The 17,510-nt window shown below is 46.9% G+C and overlaps 1 protein-coding gene across 3 annotated transcripts in view; it reads right to left on the reverse strand.

The window, feature by feature from the left end:
• Positions 1 to 17,168, reverse strand: part of LOC135189004 (protein HIRA) — a 47,826-nt gene extending 30,658 nt beyond the window's left edge. The window contains exons 1-7 of one of the 3 annotated variants that reach the window (XM_064168901.1): positions 16,962 to 17,168; positions 6,903 to 6,965; positions 6,090 to 6,200; positions 5,222 to 5,312; positions 3,667 to 3,761; positions 2,159 to 2,254; positions 425 to 585 (exon numbers count right to left, since the gene is read on the reverse strand). In XM_064168901.1, coding sequence (XP_064024971.1) covers positions 425 to 585; positions 2,159 to 2,254; positions 3,667 to 3,761; positions 5,222 to 5,312; positions 6,090 to 6,200; positions 6,903 to 6,965; positions 16,962 to 17,055 — 711 coding nt within the window. In that variant the 5' untranslated portion in view covers positions 17,056 to 17,168. The remainder of the gene's footprint in view (positions 1 to 424; positions 586 to 2,158; positions 2,255 to 3,666; positions 3,762 to 5,221; positions 5,313 to 6,089; positions 6,201 to 6,902; positions 6,966 to 16,961) is intronic. The other 2 variants (XM_064168902.1, XM_064168903.1) reach the window with 2 other exon arrangements.
• Between the last annotated feature and the right edge of the window lie 342 nt (positions 17,169 to 17,510).

A 17,510-nucleotide genomic window follows, 5' to 3' on the forward strand; every position in this document is an offset into this window, starting at 1 on the left:
GCTGGAAGAAGCCCTCAAAGGTCCAATCCCATGGCAGCAAGCAGGGGCACCTCCAACTAAACCAAGGCTGCCCAGGGCCACAGTGTATTCCAATGTCTTCCTTGGAGTGAGGGCCTTAAAACTGAACCCAAGACTCAAGGTGTGGCCTCACTAGTGCAGAGTCCAGAGAGACAATCACTGCTCTGGTCCTGCTGGTCACACTATTTCCAATCTGGGCCAGGATGCTGGTGGCCTTTTTGGCCACCTGGGCACACACTGGCTCACCTTCAGCCAGCTGTTGACCAGCACCCCCAGGTCTTTCTCTGCTGAGCAGTTTCCACTCTGCCACAAGCCTGGAGCCCTCACGGTGCTGTCAAGAGTTGTCCTTCTAATTCTCATTCATTCTACAGGAATTAACTAGAAGTAGTCACAGGTTCTGAAGTACCTCATCGAAGGGCTTTGTGATGCTGGTTTCCAGCTGCCAGTCCATGGTCCTCCACACCTTTAAACTTCGATCATCAGCCTGAGAGGCGATGTATTTTCCAACAGGATCCCAAGTCAGCCCTTTCACCAAGCCAGAATGCCCCTTCAAAGTGGCAAGAATTTCTGCCAAAACAGAGAATAGCTCCTGAAACCTCTTTTAGCACTGACTGTTGAGCAGATACATCAGACCTTTTTGAAGGAGCATGTTAAATATAACTTCCTTTAACATTCAAACAACAACACATCAACCAAACTGGAACCTGTACTTCATCTAAGAACGATATAAAAGGTGGTAAAGAGAACTCTGGTCAGAATAAATGATGCAAAACTCTTTAGAATAGACAGATGACATCAGGAAGATCAGGAGATTCCAGGCACTTCTAAGCTATGGAACACAGAAATCTAACTGCTTCACTTCAATTAAACATTCACTCTTTCCTGAAAACCTAAAGATTATCACAACAAACTTAGCTTTGTGCACTGAATGTGAACTAAGACCAAGCTGTAACTGAAGAGATACACAAGCCTGGAACACCTGGTAACCTACTTTCAGTGAATCTCTTGCTTATCAGATTGTGAGAGGCTGAGAGCATTGCACAGGCTACACAGCTAGCTTGAAAGTGTAAAAACTCTGATATCAGGATAAGAAGCAACCCTAAAACAAATGGCAGTGAGTAGGCACCGCACAAAGGGAGTTTTAGCCTGCACCAAGTTATATGGTAAGAAGTAGCCACATCAGTGCATGTGCTCTCTGACTGCCACAGGCCTCTGCAGGTCAGCTAAAGCTGTCCAGTGCACAGCTGTGCCTGGCAGTGTGGTCCCTGAAAAAAAGAGTATGTGAATTCCCAGTGCTGCAGCAAAGGAACAAGGAAAATGGCAAACACAAGACTTGAAAGTTTCTGCTACTGTGAAGTCTGTCCTTCCTCTCCTTCATGTAAAGTCACACTGCTTATCAAGCAGCAGCACTTAAAATAGTGTAAATAAGATCATGCAAATGAATGGAAAGTTCTGTAGGTACAAAGGCAACAGGAAAACAGTGTATGCATACATAGAATCACAGAATGGTCTAGGTTGGAAGGGACCCTCAAGGATCATCCAGCTCCAACCCCCTGCCATAGGCAGGGACACCTCCCACTACAACAGGTTGCTCAAGACCTCATCCAACCTGGCCTTAAACACCTCCAGGGAGGAAGCAGCCACAACTTCCCTGGGCAACCTGTGCCAGTGTTTCACCACCCTCACTAGAAAGACCTTCCTCCTAACATCTAGTTTAAATCTCCCCTCTGCCAGTTCAAACCCATTACCTCTCGTCCTGTCATTACAAGACCTTGTCTATAGTCCTTCCCCAGCCTTCCTGTAGCCCCCTTCAGACACTGGATGCTTTATCAAGATACAGATGCTTTATCAAGCTGAGGTTCCATTGGAGACTTTGCAGAGAAAATGAAAAATGTAATAATGACCTTCCTGTAAAATCAGCAGCACAACTTGAGTAGGGTTTTGGTTTACTGCAGAGCAAATCTACAGCTGGTTGCTATCCAGACATGGAGGGACTGACTCTGATTGCAACCATGTCACCTCAACACAGGCAACCCATCCCCACAGAGAGATTTTCACAGTCAGTGAAATACACCTATGGAGGGAAGAGTTTGTCACAAAGCACATCATATTTGCACATCAGAAATGTAAGAACTCTCACCTGGAAATTTGACAGCATTCCAGATGACAACAGTGTTATCCACACTACAGGATGCCAGCCAGGCGTCGTGCGGAGACCACGCCACATCCATGACATCTGTGTAAAAAGCATTTCCAGCTAAGACTTTGATGGTAATCAGGCAGTCCAAAAAGCTTTCTAAAAAGAACTTGGGTGGCAACACTTTTTTCTGTCACCCAGAAATGATTATTGCTAGACTGGAAGAAAAGAAAGACCTGAGCAACACTCCTTGGGAGTGAGGCTCTCCAGCTTACAATGTTCAATGGGGAACAAATGCAGAAAGAAAATCCAAAGTAGAGTGTGCTGGTTTGAGGCTAACTGGAGTATGTTAATGAGAAAAAATAGATGATAGGCTGTGAAAAGGAAACAATGATGATGTCTACTGCACTCACAGGCTTGTTGAGATGTATAAAAACAAGAACACAAACTCAGATAAGACAGTGTGTGTCTCTGTCTCTCAGAGTGTGTGTCTCTGTCTCTCAGAGTGTGTGCTTCCCTTCTGCTTGGACCTGTGCAACTAATCCTTCTGCTTCTAAGTCCCATTGCCAATCCTCCAAACTCACCTTGCACATAAGGCAGACCCTGGGACAAAGTCAAGGGGTGGAAAGAAGGTGGAAGGATGTTTGGGAGCCCCTCCTGGGAACTCTGATTCTGGGAGGGCTGTTGTGATTCTGTATTACTTTTAACTTGTATATTTCTGTCTACAGCTGTAGATATTTGTAAATATTATAAATATCTGCTTGTATATTGTGCTAAGCTGTGAGTATAAAGCTTCATTCCTTAACTTTCAGCCAGCAGAGTCTAGTCTAGGTGATTTCATAAGAGTTGGAGGGAGTGGGTAACTCCCAAACCATCAGAGGATGCAATGTTTGGTGATTACAGGAAGCAGTAATGTCTGTATAAAAGCATTGCCTTGCTTCAAATGAAAAGCAGCAGCAGCTGTTGCACTGCACCTGCTTTATTCACGATCAAAGTGATTTCAGTCTTGATTTTAATCACAGCTCATGTCAGCAGGTGGAAAATGCATTTGAAATTACCTGGGTTACACATCTTTTGCATTGCTTTTTAGTTGTTGTTTTTTTTTTTTCTAAATAAACAGTAACATTCTTTGGTTTACCAAAACTTCATCTTTTGCCAACCAGGAGATGGTTCACTGCAAGTGTAAATAGTGATTTAAACAAAAACACACTTCAAGCTACCTTTATTCACCTTAATTCTTAAGACAGCAAGCAGCAAAACAGAAGCTTCTTAGTTGCTATTTTTTTCTACTCATAGTTGCAAGAATCACTACTAAATTGCTGGAAGATATTTGTATGAAAATTGGCATTTCATTAAGAACCAAACACTTTTAGCATTTCATTCTTGGTCTTACAAAGTAATTTTTGACTTTCCACCATATATATATTTTTTGAGAGAGAAAATGTGACACTGAGAAACGTTTTGTTTCCAAACACCTACAAATTATGTACATTCAACACCTATTAACTTACCCCCTGAATGGCTTCTGAGAATTGATACACATCTCCACTGCTCAACGTTAGTGAGTTTGCTACTAGAACCAAACACAGTGCTAGGTCCAATATACCTAATGGAAACAGGAAGAGTCATCAACAGAAGCACCTCCAGCTCTGCAGACTTTCTGTCTAAAAAAGTCATCAGCTGCACTGTACAATTTTTTTTTGAAGGCAGTTATTCTTGCAATGAAGACTGAATCACAAAATGGCTTAGTTTGGAAGAGACCTTAGAGATCTACCTCCAACCTCACCGCCACATAGAGGGACACCACTCAACTCAGTTGCACAAGGCCTCATCCAACCTGGCCTTAAACACCTCCAGAGAAAGGAAATCCACAACCTCCATGGACAACCTATTCCAGGGTCTCATCATCCTTGTACTGAAGAACTTCTTCCTAAGATCCAATTTAACTCTACTCTCCCTCAGCTCCAAACCATTCCCCCTTGTCTGACTGCTGGACACCCTTATGAAAAGTCCCTCTGCAGCCTTCCTGCAGGTTACCTTCAGGTATTGGAAAGCAGCTTTAAGGTTCCCCCAGGTTATTCCTTCCCAAGGCTGAACAGCTCCAGTTCCATTTCCTTCAGCTTGTCCTCACAGCAGACATGTCCCAGCCCTTAGATCATCCCTGTGGCCTCCTCTGGACTCATTATTGGAAAGCAAAAATGTGGACTGCCCCTCCCCCATCTTATTAAAAATAATAGCTTCAATAAAATGTACAATTTGAGAGGTAGCAAAAATGTTAACAGTTAGGATAACTCTTCAAGTCTCATCATGAAGCATTCTTCAAGGACAGATGCCTCAGCTCCTTATGAGGAGAGAGACTGCCCAGGCACACTGTGCTAGTTTGAGCCTAGCTAGAATATTTTGGTGAGAAGAATTAGATGACAGGCTGTGAAAAGGAAACAATGGTGATGTCTACTTCACTCATAGGCTTGCTGAGATGTATAAGAACAAGAACACAAACACAGATAACAGAGTTTGCTCTCTGGCTTTGGGGCTGCACTTCTCTCTCTCTCTCTCTCTAACCTGCTAATCCTTCTGCCACCTAACTTCCCTGGCCAACCCTCCAAACTCACCTTGAACATAAGGTAAAGTCTGGGGTAAGGTAGAGGGGTGGGAAGAAGGTGGAAGGGTGGTTGGGAGCCCCTCCTGGGGACTCTGGTTTCTAGGCAGGGGAGTGTTGTGTTTCTGTATTACTTTTTAGCTTGTATATTTCTGTCTATAGCTGTATAGATTGTAAATATCTGCTTGTATATTGTGCTAAGCTGTAAATATAAAGCTTCATTCAGCTGAGTCTAGTCTGGGTGATTCTCTTAAGTGTGGGGGGGACAGGTAACACCCAAACCATCACATAGACACACACCGCATCCCAAGAGACGGAAGAGACCAAATCTCCAGTAGCAGAGATGTGGTGTCAGAGTTTCAGCTCCTTACTCACCGAGCCAACACTGGGAAGAAGCACAAAGAGATGTGCCAGAGCAGCCTACTTGAAATGCAATACAAAAGGAGGAAGGAGGAAGAAATGCTTACGCAGCTCGTTTCCACACCATAATCAACTTGTCGTCTCCCCCCGAAGCCAGGTAAACTCCATTGTTTGACCATCGCACACAGTTCACACAAGCTGCAACGTGGAAAAGAAAGTTGATGTAAGGTGAAACATGAGAAAAGTGCTTCTGGAGTGAGGACAGAGGTTAATTAGCATAAGCAAGACCCGACAGAAGATGTTTAGGGTTTTAAGTGTGCTTTCGCCACTCAAAGCAGTTGCTCTGTCTGCTACAGATAAATGAGCTGGTACTTATCTTTCAGAAGCAGCTGAGGAGCTTCTTAAAACCCCTATTCTTTATTTTAGAAAGCTTTGCCAAGAGTAGCTCAGAAGAAGAAAGATTACTATTGATCTAATGAAGGAAATGGCATGTGGCAAATGAGGTGGGGCTAAGGGGGGCAAAGAAGGAAAGGCAGATCTTGGGGAGGAAAAAAAGAAGGAGATGTATCTTGGAAGAAAAGAGGGACAGGGACAGCTTGTTTAGGTAGCCAAACTTCTTTCAAATCTAGCATGTGAAAAATCCAGGATAATTTAGAACTATAACCAAAATGCTTCATGTTTCCTTTACACCTATTTCTTCTCTTGCCCCTTCCCTCAGAGCTCTCAGAATGTGCATTATCAGTCACTGGAAAAAGCTCCCAGGGAAGTGATTTCCAAAGGCATCTGCATTTCTCTGTGCATCTTCCCACTTTGAACAATATTTTCTGCTGAAGAGCTAAAATAAATACATGGCCAAAGTATGAGACTGCTCTGTTGTATTTCACTGATTCCTCACCACTGGCCAGCTCATAGATTTTGTCATTACAAACATCTAATGCTTAAGCTTTGGCAAATGACCAGCAGTCATTTTGTTACCTAAGTGATTGTCCATCTGACAAAGCATCTTGGGAATATTTTCATTCTTTTCATCTTCCTCTTTCAGGACAGGAGCCATATTCCAGATCACAACTTTCCCAGAATCCTGACCTGTAAGAGAACAAATACTTCCTTTTCAATATATGCATAGAAAAAAAAAAGCTGTTCAGACTTAATCTCTGTTCCAGAATAGAGGCTAAACTTCAAGCATTACTACAGTGAGAACTATCTGAATACAGATTACACTGACTATAATTACACTGAGTCAGAAGTGGTTTGGGGTTTTTTAAGTTATTAGAGTTTTACAGCCTTGATAAAAAATGATAAGCATATAGAACTGGTACAACTGAAATTTGAGTTCAAAAGAGAAAAGATACATCCACATCCTAAACTGCAATTATTGTAGCCAACATAAAAGTACTCTTCTGATCCAAACAATATTTTTGCACATATTTCTTGAGCTATTTCATTTATATAATTTGATTTTTTTTTTGGTCCCAATAGCTCTACTATTTAGCAAGTCAAAAAGCCCAATTTCCCATTCAGTTCCTCTTCAAATAAAGAACTTTGGCCAGAATGGCCACAACTCAATTACTGCAGCTCTTATCTCAATGATGTCCAAGAGGATGAGTACAGCAGAAAACACTACCCTGCCTTCTGCAGTCACAGCAGCAATTCTCAGTGACTTACATAATTATCTGCTTCTTAGAGATGTAAGTGATGTGGTATTTAGAGGGTCAAACCCATTAAAGTGTTGACAGCACAAGGTCATAACAGCCCCAGATTCTGCCTTCTATCAGTATTCAGGCATACCTTGTCCTCCTGTTGCAAACTTGGTCCCATCTGGGTGAATGTCCACTGAAAATATTGGCTTTCCTGGAACCAGAGAACAAACAGCAACATACTGAATTGTTTTGCAGATGACAGAATGCAGTAAAGCCAAAAGAAGCACAACTTTTCCATCCAGTGAGTAGCTTTCTCCTTCTAAACACTGTAGTTCTAAGAATTAGCAGGTGACTACCAGTGGAAAGCAGCTGGATGACAGAAACGACAGCCTGTTAGATGTGTGTTTGGAGTTACTGTGCCACAGCAAACCAGTGACAACCAAGGACATGCCAAATGACTCAAAGTGACACAATCCCACAAAGCAAGTGTGCCAACAAGGCAAAGCTGTATCTGAGCAAGGAATTTCTTCCAGGTTTCTATAGTTCACCAGCTGATGACCTGAACCAAAATTTGGTTTGGTTTCTGGGTTTGTTTGTTGGAGTTTTATTTAAATCCTCCCATCTCAGCCTGCGTCTTGAGCACTGTGTTCAGTTCTGGGCCCCCCAGTTTAGGAGGGACATTGAGATGCTTGAGCGTGTCCAGAGAAGGGCAACGAGGCTGGGGAGAGGCCTTGAGCACAGCCCTACGAGGAGAGGCTGAGGGAGCTGGGATTGGTTAGCCTGGAGAAGAGGAGGCTCAGGGGTGACCTTATTGCTGTTTGCAACTACCTGAGGGGAGGTTGTGGCCAGGAGGAGGTTGCTCTCTTCTCTCAGGTGGCCAGCACCAGAACGAGAGGACACAGCCTCAGGCTGTGCCAGGGGAAATTTAGGCTGGAGGTGAGGAGAAAGTTCTTCACTGAGAGAGTCGTTGGACACTGGAATGGGCTGCCCGGGGAGGTGGTGGAGTCGCCGTCCCTGGAGCTGTTCAAGGCAGGACTGGACGTGGCACTTGGTGCCATGGTCTGGCCTTGAGCTCTGTGGTAAGGGGTTGGACTTGATGATCTATGAGGTCTCTTCCAACCTTGGTGATACTGTGATCTGTTTATCACACAATTACCTGCCTCAAATTAAAATCCTGTTATGAAATTCTACTCCCCAAGGACTAACTTTACTTTTCTGGCTTCCATATAGACAGAAGAAGACTAACCAAAAGCTACCACTACTCTTCAATCCTTCAGTTCTCCACATGCTAAATACTTCAGAAGAAAGAGAATGATTTTATGAAAGCACAAACTGTGTAATAAATAACTACCACAGCTGTGGAACAGCTCTGGAGACCAGACAACCCTCACGTTCAACCTGTTCTGCTGTGCCCACAGCATCACATAGGCTCTCCTACACATTTAGTTCTGTTAACCTTTAGAGAAGGGGAGAAGTAAGCTTACTGCTTCCAGTGATGCTCGAAAAGCTACCACAAAGGCTTACTTGAAGGAAAACACATATGATTTCCACATTCAAATCACTTTTGGCAGCAGTCCCAACCCTTTCAAATTGGAATGCTTCTGCAAGCAACATCACACACATGCCAGTGTAGAAGACAATTTATCAATCAGCCAAAAGAACTAGTACCCACATACCAAGATTAACCAAGAAATCTGCCACATATATCAGCTCTTGCATTCTATCTTCACAAGAGAGCAGCCAAACAGAAAGGGATCTGGGGGTGCTGATTGATACCCGCCTGAACATGAGCCAGCAGTGTGCCCAGGTGGCCAAGAGAGCCAGTGGCATCCTGGCCTGCATCAGCAATGGTGTGGTCAGCAGGAGCAGGGAGGTCATTCTGCCCCTGTACTCTGCACTGGTTAGACCACACCTTGAGTGCTGTGTTCAGTTCTGGGCCCCCCAGTTTAGGAGGGACATTGAGATGCTTGAGCGTGTCCAGAGAAGGGCGACGAGGCTGGGGAGAGGCCTTGAGCACAGCCCTACGAGGAGAGGCTGAGGGAGCTGGGATTGGTTAGCCTGGAGAAGAGGAGGCTCAGGGCAGACCTTATTGCTGTCTACAACTACCTGAGGGGAGGTTGTGGCCAGGAGGAGGTTGCTCTCTTCTCTCAGGTGGCCAGCACCAGAACAAGAGGACACAGCCTCAAGCTACACCAGGGGAAATTTAGGCTGGAGGTGAGGAGAAAGTTCTTCACTGAGAGAGTCATTGGACACTGGAATGGGCTGCCCGGGGAGGTGGTGGAGTCGCCGTCCCTGGAGCTGTTCAAGGCAGGACTGGATGTGGCACTTGGTGCCATGGTCTGGCCTTGAGCTCTGTGGTAAAGGGTTGGACTTGATGATCTGTGAGGTCTCTTCCAACCTTGGTGATACTGTGATACAATGTTAAGACATGAACCAGAGAACTTATCCAGAGATGGATTTAACTTTGCAGCTGCAGCAGCTGAATTCCTCAATGCTAAACTGCTGACAGGATTCTCATCCAAGCAGCCAGGATTTCTTGCTTGTTGAGAGAGAGCCATTTTGCTTCATGCCAACTTTATGTTGATTTGTTTTGAGGTTTATTTTATTTGGATTTATATTGCAACTCTGACATGTGATTCCCCTTAAAAACTTTATGGGCAGCCAAGCAAAGACCTTAAATACAGCAAGATGGCACTCAAGTTACATTCCTTCCAAGTCCCTCAGATCACTTAAAACATATTAGCTAAGGCTTAGCTGTGACTTTTCTTCAGCTTATTGTGCCTGGTTCTATCTTCTAGTAATTTCAATGCAACATACAGGGCTAAACTGAATATTTAGAGAGGCACAGGCAAGAAGAAAACACATATTTTGCCCTTCCCAAGATGTGGAAGTTGCCTTCAATGAAACAGGAGAACAGTGAATGAAAATCCCTTGACATTCAGCCCTTCTCTGCCACTCACGACTCACCAGATTCATAGAACAGTTTAGGATGGAAGGGACCTTAAAGATTATCCAGTTTCAGCACTCCTGCCAAGGGCAGGGATGCCTTTCACCAGCCCAGGTTGCTTAAGACCTCATCCAACCTGGCCTTGAACACCTCCAGGGAGGGGGCATTCACCTTTCCCTGGGCAGCCTGTTCCAGTGTCTCACCACCCTAACTGTAAAGAGTTTCCTCCTAACCTCCAGTCTAAATCTCCCTTCTTCAAGCTCAAAGCCACTGCTTCTCATCCTATCACTACAAGCCCTTGTAAAAAGTCCCTTCCCAACTTTCTTGTAGCTCCCCTCAGGTACTGGAAAGGTGCTGTAAGGTTTCCCTGGAGCTGAACAGCCTCAGCTCTCATGTCCTCATGTCTCTTGAAGCTCTTTAGTTTGAAGAGGAGGAGACTGAGAGGTGATCTCATTAATGCTTATAAATACATAAAGGCTGAGTGCCAAAAGGCTGGAGCCAGACTCTGCTGGGTGATGCCCAAAGCCAGGACAAGGGGCACTGGGGGGCAGTTGAGGCACAGGAAGTTCCATGGAAACGTGAGGGTGGCAGAACAGTGGAAGAGGCTGCCCAGGGGCGTTGTGGAGTCTTCCTCTCTTGAGATACTTAAGACCTGCTCGGATGCAATCCAGTGTGATCTGGTATAGGTGATCCTGCTCTGGCAGGAGAGTTGGACTGGATGAGCTTTGGAGGTCCCTGCCAGCCCCTGACCTTCTGTGATTCTGCCTCCACCTCCACCCTCCCACTTCCAGCCCAGCGCCCTCCTCTGCATTGTCATTCCTTGCACAAAAGCTGTCCCACACTTCTGATCACTGCAGTCACTCCACTACAGGCTTCTCTCAGTGCTTCTGCATTTTCTGACACGGAGTGGAAGTGGCAGTGGAGGCAGTGTTCAAAGGCAAAGCAGCTGTGTACTCACAGAGAATGTCTCCGTTTGACTTCTTTTCCTACCACAAATTTGGGTTTCGATCTAATGAGCGCTGAGCAGACATTCTGATGAACTATTCTAATCCTCAAACCTTAGACCTCAGTGGAAGTTGTCAGGGGGCAGGGAATGCATTCTTCTACCTGTGAAGTTTAGAAAGGGTATGGACTTTGCACTTGGGAAAGGCAGTGGTAATAAATGAAGCCCTCAACAACAAAGCGAGTTTCCTACGTGGCTCAACTGTGATCCAGGAAGGGATCTTAATCCAATCATAGACAATGATCTACCCAGTAAGACTGGAGTTTTGCACAAGGTTTGCCAAGGAGCTTAAAGCTTGACTTGTGCTCAGGAGGCCTGTCAAACCAGAAGCACACAAATATGGTTTCTATTTGATGGAGAATTCCTGATAATAACTGGCCTAGTTTCGTACATCTCCGTCTCACCAGCAACATCCAGTGGTTAACCTTTCAAGACATGCTTTTCCTCCCTAGCTGACTAAATCAAGTTCCAGACTTCTAGAAGGTTGCACAGATGAGTCTTTCATTTCCCATACAGAGGAAATGTCAAACTACACCCAGCCTCAACCTGTCCCACACCCTTTTCTTAACAGCCACTCTGCATTAAGCAAAATACAAGGAGCAATGCGAGATGCCATTGCCATACACAGGCACAGCACAAGGCTTCACTCGACCTGGGGGAAATGATATCCACAGCTCAGGTTGGCTTTAGGTATTATTCCAAAATCCAGGGGTAATAAAAATCACAGAATCATAGAATCAACCAAGTTGGAAGAGACCTCCAAGCTCGTCCAGTCCAACCTAGCACCCAGCCCAATCCAATCAAATAGACCATGGCACTAAGTGCCCCATCCAGTCTTGAACACTTCCAGGGATGGCAACTCCACCACCTCCCTGGGCAGCCCATTCCAATGCCAATCACTCTCTCTGCCAACAACTTCCTCCTCACAGCCAGCCTAGATCTCCCCTGGCACAACTTGAGACTGTGTCCACTTGATCTGTTGCTGCTTGCCTGGAAGAAGAAACCAACTCAGGTAGCTGTAGACAGCAATGAGGTCACCCCTGAGCCTCCTCTTCTCCAGGCTAAACATCCTTCAGCCTCTACTTGCAGGGCTGTGCTCCAGGTCCCTCACCAGCCTTGGTGCCCTTCTCTGGACATATTCCAGTATCTCAACCTCTCTCCTGAATTGAGGAGCCCAGAACTAGACACAGCACTCAAGATGTGGCCTGTCCAGTGCTGAGTATAGGGGAAGAATAACCTCCCTTGTCCTGCTGGCCACACTGTTCCTGATGCAGGCCAGGGTGCCATTGGCTCTCCTGGCCACCTGGGCACACTGCTGGCTCACGTTCAGCTACTATCTACCAGTACTCCCAGGTCCCTCTCTGCCTGGCTGCTCTCCAGCCACTCTGTCCCCAGCCTGTAGCACTGCTTGGGGTTGTTGTGGCCAAAGTGTAGAACCCTGCACTTAGCCTTGTTAAATCTCATCAAACATGGACTCTTCAGTTAGAGCTTTCAGTTCACAAGACTTTCACTGTGCAGCAGGTTTTGATACCTGCAGGAAAGAGAAACTATTTGAGTTTCTACTTTAGCTAAAAAGATAATTTGCATCCATTTTTAAGGCAGTTGTAGAGCTCCTAAGTGTTTCTGTACCAGAAGGCGTAGACTCTGACAGTGGTGTCAATCAGACTGGAGAACATCTAATTTGGACCCCTTGGTCAATGCCCAGAAACTCAAGCTACAGCTCCTATTCATTAGAAAGCAGCATAACAGTGCCACAAACAATTCAGCTCCTATCTAGCACTAACACTGTATGAAGCTTCAAATCAGTTTTGTTCCACAGTCATGTTCAGGATAGGTGAAATATGAAGCTCAAAGTGGCAGCAAGAGGCATTTTAACATCAGCATATCAACTTGGAAAGGGAAATCTTCCTGTTCCAGAGTTACATGTGCTTGTCTTGGCTACTGAAAAACACAGGGCTCGGTACAACAAACATACATTAACTCTTTCATGATCTAGAAGAAAATTCTTTATGTTTTTAATAACCTTGCTCTCTCTGCTTGCCTTTGGCTCATCCCTTAAAACACAGAACAAGATCAATAATCATTATTGTTTGCCCAATAAACCAAGATTTACCTTTCTTTTCAGGGGTGTCAAGCAATTATAACCAAACAAAAAGAACAGAGTAAGTGATCACAAGACAGAAATTTAGCAGGACAAAGCCAATACCAGGGGTTTTTTTCCTCCAGAGAACCATCATTAAGGGAATGCTCATTTAGAGTGGTGGGTAACTGTCACAGGTTCTGTGCTACTTGTGGTTTACAAACTGATCACAGATGCTAGGGGTTTCCTCATTTCCTCTCAAAATAATGGAGGAGTCATTCTATGATAGAAACTGCTTCCTTCCCTGGGTCCAGGTCCTTATCTGATTACATTGTTAGATCCTGCTCCAACGAACCAGAAGGCACAAGGTCCCTTCTTCAAAGTGACTGAATGCTTTCCCATGCTCCTAACTGGAGACGTGTTGGATTTCCTAACGCCATGCCACGACACTTAAGCAGTAACACTGAAATCTCACTTAGTGTATTTTAAAGCATTTTGCCCTCTCCTATTAATTTCTAAACCAAATAAATCAAGTTTAAATTACTGAAGCTCTCAGCATCACATTGAAGCAAACCAGGTTCATCAAGAACAGATGTCCTGATGGATTATTTAAAGAACCCAAATAGACATTATGTACTTAAAGAAATAACAATAATGAAACAAGCTTGGAATGAAAAGTGCCAAGTAAGATAGTTCAAAAGCAAGGAGAAGATCCCATCTTTACAAAAATACAGCAGTTGAATGGAAAAAAAAAGGCCAAGCCCTTAAAAGACTTCAATACTTTTGACTGCTATTTAACTTTAGGCAATAAGCCATGAGATATAGAGCCAATTTTAGGTGAATTCCTACCACAATATGAATGTTTCTATTCATTTTGCCTCCAGCCCATCTGATACACAACATCCAACATGAGTCACAAATCAATTCAAATATTTACATTCCACCATTACAGCTTGGAGAGGCACTAAACTCTGTGCCTACACTTAAACAAATGGAGGCTCCAATTTTTACAAGTTGTTAGGCATGAAGAGCACCTTGGGGTTTGCACAGGTTTCTTGGAATGGCAAAGCACCTCCTTTCCTGCAGGGCTCAGTGTCTGCATTTCTCATCTTTAAGTACCAAGGCTCTCAAAACCTTGTGTGCTGGACATGGTGGATGTGTGATGCATCCTTACAGAAGCACTGAATGGAAAACTGGGAAGGAGAAGCAAACCACACCATCTGTATCTTACAGTCATTAGCTCCTGATCCCATCATTAGAATACACTTTTCAATACTCTTCCATGCTCTGAGTCAAAGAAACATGGAAGAGAACATCACAATAATGAGAATTACATGCAAAAATGTGACAAACCCATAATAAAGTGCAAAAAGCTTAGGGCAAATGCACCCAAAGAAGAAATATTTCCAGTAAGTACTCAGATAAAGCAACATTAAGAATTCCAGGAAAAAGAAACCTGTAGAGCCCAAATGTGTTTAAGTGCCTTGACAGTAAACGTGCAGCATCTCAGCTGAGCAGCAAATGATTCCCAGGTGTATGGAGCTCCCTGGCTAGGACACCAATTCCTAGTGTCTGTTAGGGAATATATGTCTGTAAGCATCATTAAACCCATTCTAGTCCATACAGCAAAGTATAAATCCTAAAACTGAGTGGAGAAAGGGAAAGGCAGCAATAACAGCTCCTCAACATTTCCCATTGGAATAGGCTGCCCAGGGAGGTGGTGGAGGCACCGTCCCTGGGGGTCTTCAAGAAAAGACTGGATGAGGCACTTGGTGCCATGGTCTAGTTAATTGGTTAGGGCTGGGTGCTAGGTTGGACTGGATGGTCTTGGAGGTCTCTTCCAACCTGGTTGATTCTATGATTCTATGAACATGTCCAAGAGTCAGCCTTGCTGTCAGGACTCTCACAAACCACCACTGAGCCTCTTGAGCTTGTGGAGAAAAGAAATGGAGGAAAACATCACAATGAGTCTCCAGCACACACAGCAGAAATCTTCTTTACCCTGCTTACAGAGAGGTTTCAGAGCAACTGCATAAGCCCATTAAGAGTGATGGAGACTATCTGCATGCAGCGATGCCTGCAGGATCTGGAACCCGAGCGTGTTAAAAGAGGCCAACTCGACTCCCCAGCTTTTATCCTGCACTCCTTGCTCCCAGGAGAAGAGCACCTGAATGTTATTTAGCCCTGTATATCTCAGCAGACCTGAAAGCCTTTTACAAATGAAGCCAGTGATGAATGTCTGTTTTGCAGGTGGCGAAACCATGACAAAGTGACTTGCCCAAACTCATCCTAGCAGGACAGTGGCAGGAACAGGAATAAAGTCTGGGATTATCAAGGCTCTGTGGAGTGCATTATCCACAAAGCAAAGCATCAGAGGGCTTCCTAAACAGAGCTTTGCTGCAAGCTGTTCAGCCAAGGCCTGCTTTCTGCGATGTGGTTTGATGCATTTTTACAGATGCTGTGCACATATCCTTACCAAAAGGTGTATCCTTTAAAGAAATAAGCAAAGGAGCTATAGATCTGTGATGTGAAAAGATTTAGCCCCGAAGTTTTTATTCAGCTGCTCCTAAGGTGCTTCCACCAAGGATCCAGACGAGCAGAGGGCAGTCTGCCCGCAGGCAGACAGAGATTAAGATGCAAATGCTACATTTGTTTAGAGTAACCAAGCAGAAGTGTAAAAACCCTCTCAAAGAAAGTACTTCCACATTTCTTCAGTTCACTACAACCTCTCATTAAAAGGCTCGGTCCATCTGCATAGGGCCCCTGGAGAGCAGTTCAAGTCAAGATGCATGCAAATTGCAACTCAGGCTTAAGTTACTGCTCTTGAAATCTGCAGCATGATTACAAAGACAACACCACACGCAGAAAGGCAGCTGTAAAGCTGCAGCTGCGGTTTGTAACTCAAAGCACACTATCCCAGCTCGAACAAGCTCTTCTCTGGCTCAGCTCTGTTCCAGATACCAATCAGCTAGATGAGTCCAGCTACTGACATTTACACCAGGATACAAAATCTGCGGTTTAAATAAAGCTGTACCCGTGAATCTGAGGACAAAGCCTGCAAAAACCCCACAAATTAGCTATTCACACTAGAATTTCTTCTCACTGCTTTGCTAGAAGCAGCACAGGTATTCCTGCAGAAACGTATGGTCAGTGGTGGGAGCATGCAGCACTGAAGCTAACCTGCACTCGCCATAGCAGGAGAGCAGAAAGCCTTCTGTCAATCCCAACGTTTGATTCTAAAAGCGTTTAGCTCACAACAACTCTACAAAAATCACTGAAGTGGCAGACAAGACACCATATCAATTTGAGGCCTTGCTCTGAAAGCACTGTTGGAAGAATCTTTTCCCCCACGCCAGCAGCACAGAGGACCAGAGCTGCAGCTCACTGCGTTTGAAGACTTTAACCACGGGACTTGGCTTGGTGCTGTGCGTTGGCATGGGACGTCCACACATCCCCAGGGGTACCTCGACCACGGCACGGAACTCACCCTCTCTCTCTAACACAAACTATGCTCGGTCCAAACTACCTCTCTCCACTTTCACAAGCAGGAGGTTGCCCAACATTCGTTGCTATCAGGTAAAAGCAATTCGACTCTCAGCAAGCAGCCCTCACCCCTCCCTGCAAAGCCCGAGTGCTGGCCGTGCCCCTTCTCGCTTTGCCGGGCGCGAACTGTCTGCGGGGCCGCCACCAGCACAGCTCCGAAGCGGCTGGCGCGGCATCCTTCAGCCATCTTCTGGAGGAGGGGCTCTGGCCGAGCCCCCCCCCCGGTATTTTGGAAGTCACACTTCTCTCGGAATCCCGCTTTCGTTTCCGCACCTCCATCCCCCTGCGAGCCTCCGAGCCCGCCGCCTCCGCACGAGCCCACCGGTACCCCCGAGGGGGCAGAACTTGTTGCTCCCCGCCGCCGCCCGGACGCACCTGCCCGCCGCCGCCGCCGCACGTTCCCCCGCGGGTCCCCACGGCTCCGGGGCCCCGAGCACGCCACGGGCGCCCCGGGGGAGCCAAACGGCCGCCCCGCAAGCTGCGAGGCGGCAGCTCCAAACGGCTCCGGCGGCCCCTGTAGCCGTCCCCGGTTCCCCGCCAGCCGCCCCTCGCCCGCGTTCAAATTCGCCCCACGCGTATGCCGCGCCCCGGCCCCGCGGCCCGCTCCCTTCCCCACCCCGGTGCCCTGCCGCACCTGCCCGCCCGACCCCGCGGCACCTGCTGCCCGGCGGCGCGGTCGGCCGGCCCTCACCATTGTGGTTGACCCAGGTCGGCTTCAGGAGCTTCATTGTTCCCCGCCCGGGGCCCCCGCCGGCCTCCGCCCTCGGGACCCCAGGGCGGCTCCGCCCGGGCTGCCTCCGCGGCCGAGCAAGCGGCGGAGCTCAGCGGCCGCCGGCCACCATGGGCCCCCGCCGCGCGCCGCTCTGCCCGCCCCCTCCGCCGGCCGGAGCCGCCTCAGCGCCGCTCCATGCCCCGGCGCCGCCCGTGCCGCAGCCCCCGCCGCCCGGCCGCATCCCCCGCTCGGCTCCCGGCGGCTCCCGGCAACGCCGGAACTCGGCGCCTGGCAACCGCCTAACCGGCCCGGCGGGAAACAGCCGCCCCCGAGCCCCGGCGTTCCCCAGCCTCGGCCGGCGGGGGGCGAGATCCCGCGAGGCGCCGCCGCCCCGCCTCCAGGGCGGGCGGGCGAGGACGGACGGACAAGCGGGCGCCCCCTGCCGGGCGGAGCAAGACAATGGCGGCGGAT

The sequence above is a fragment of the Pogoniulus pusillus genome, chromosome 30 (assembly GCF_015220805.1).
Source record: "Pogoniulus pusillus isolate bPogPus1 chromosome 30, bPogPus1.pri, whole genome shotgun sequence".
Lineage (NCBI taxonomy): Eukaryota > Metazoa > Chordata > Aves > Piciformes > Lybiidae > Pogoniulus > Pogoniulus pusillus.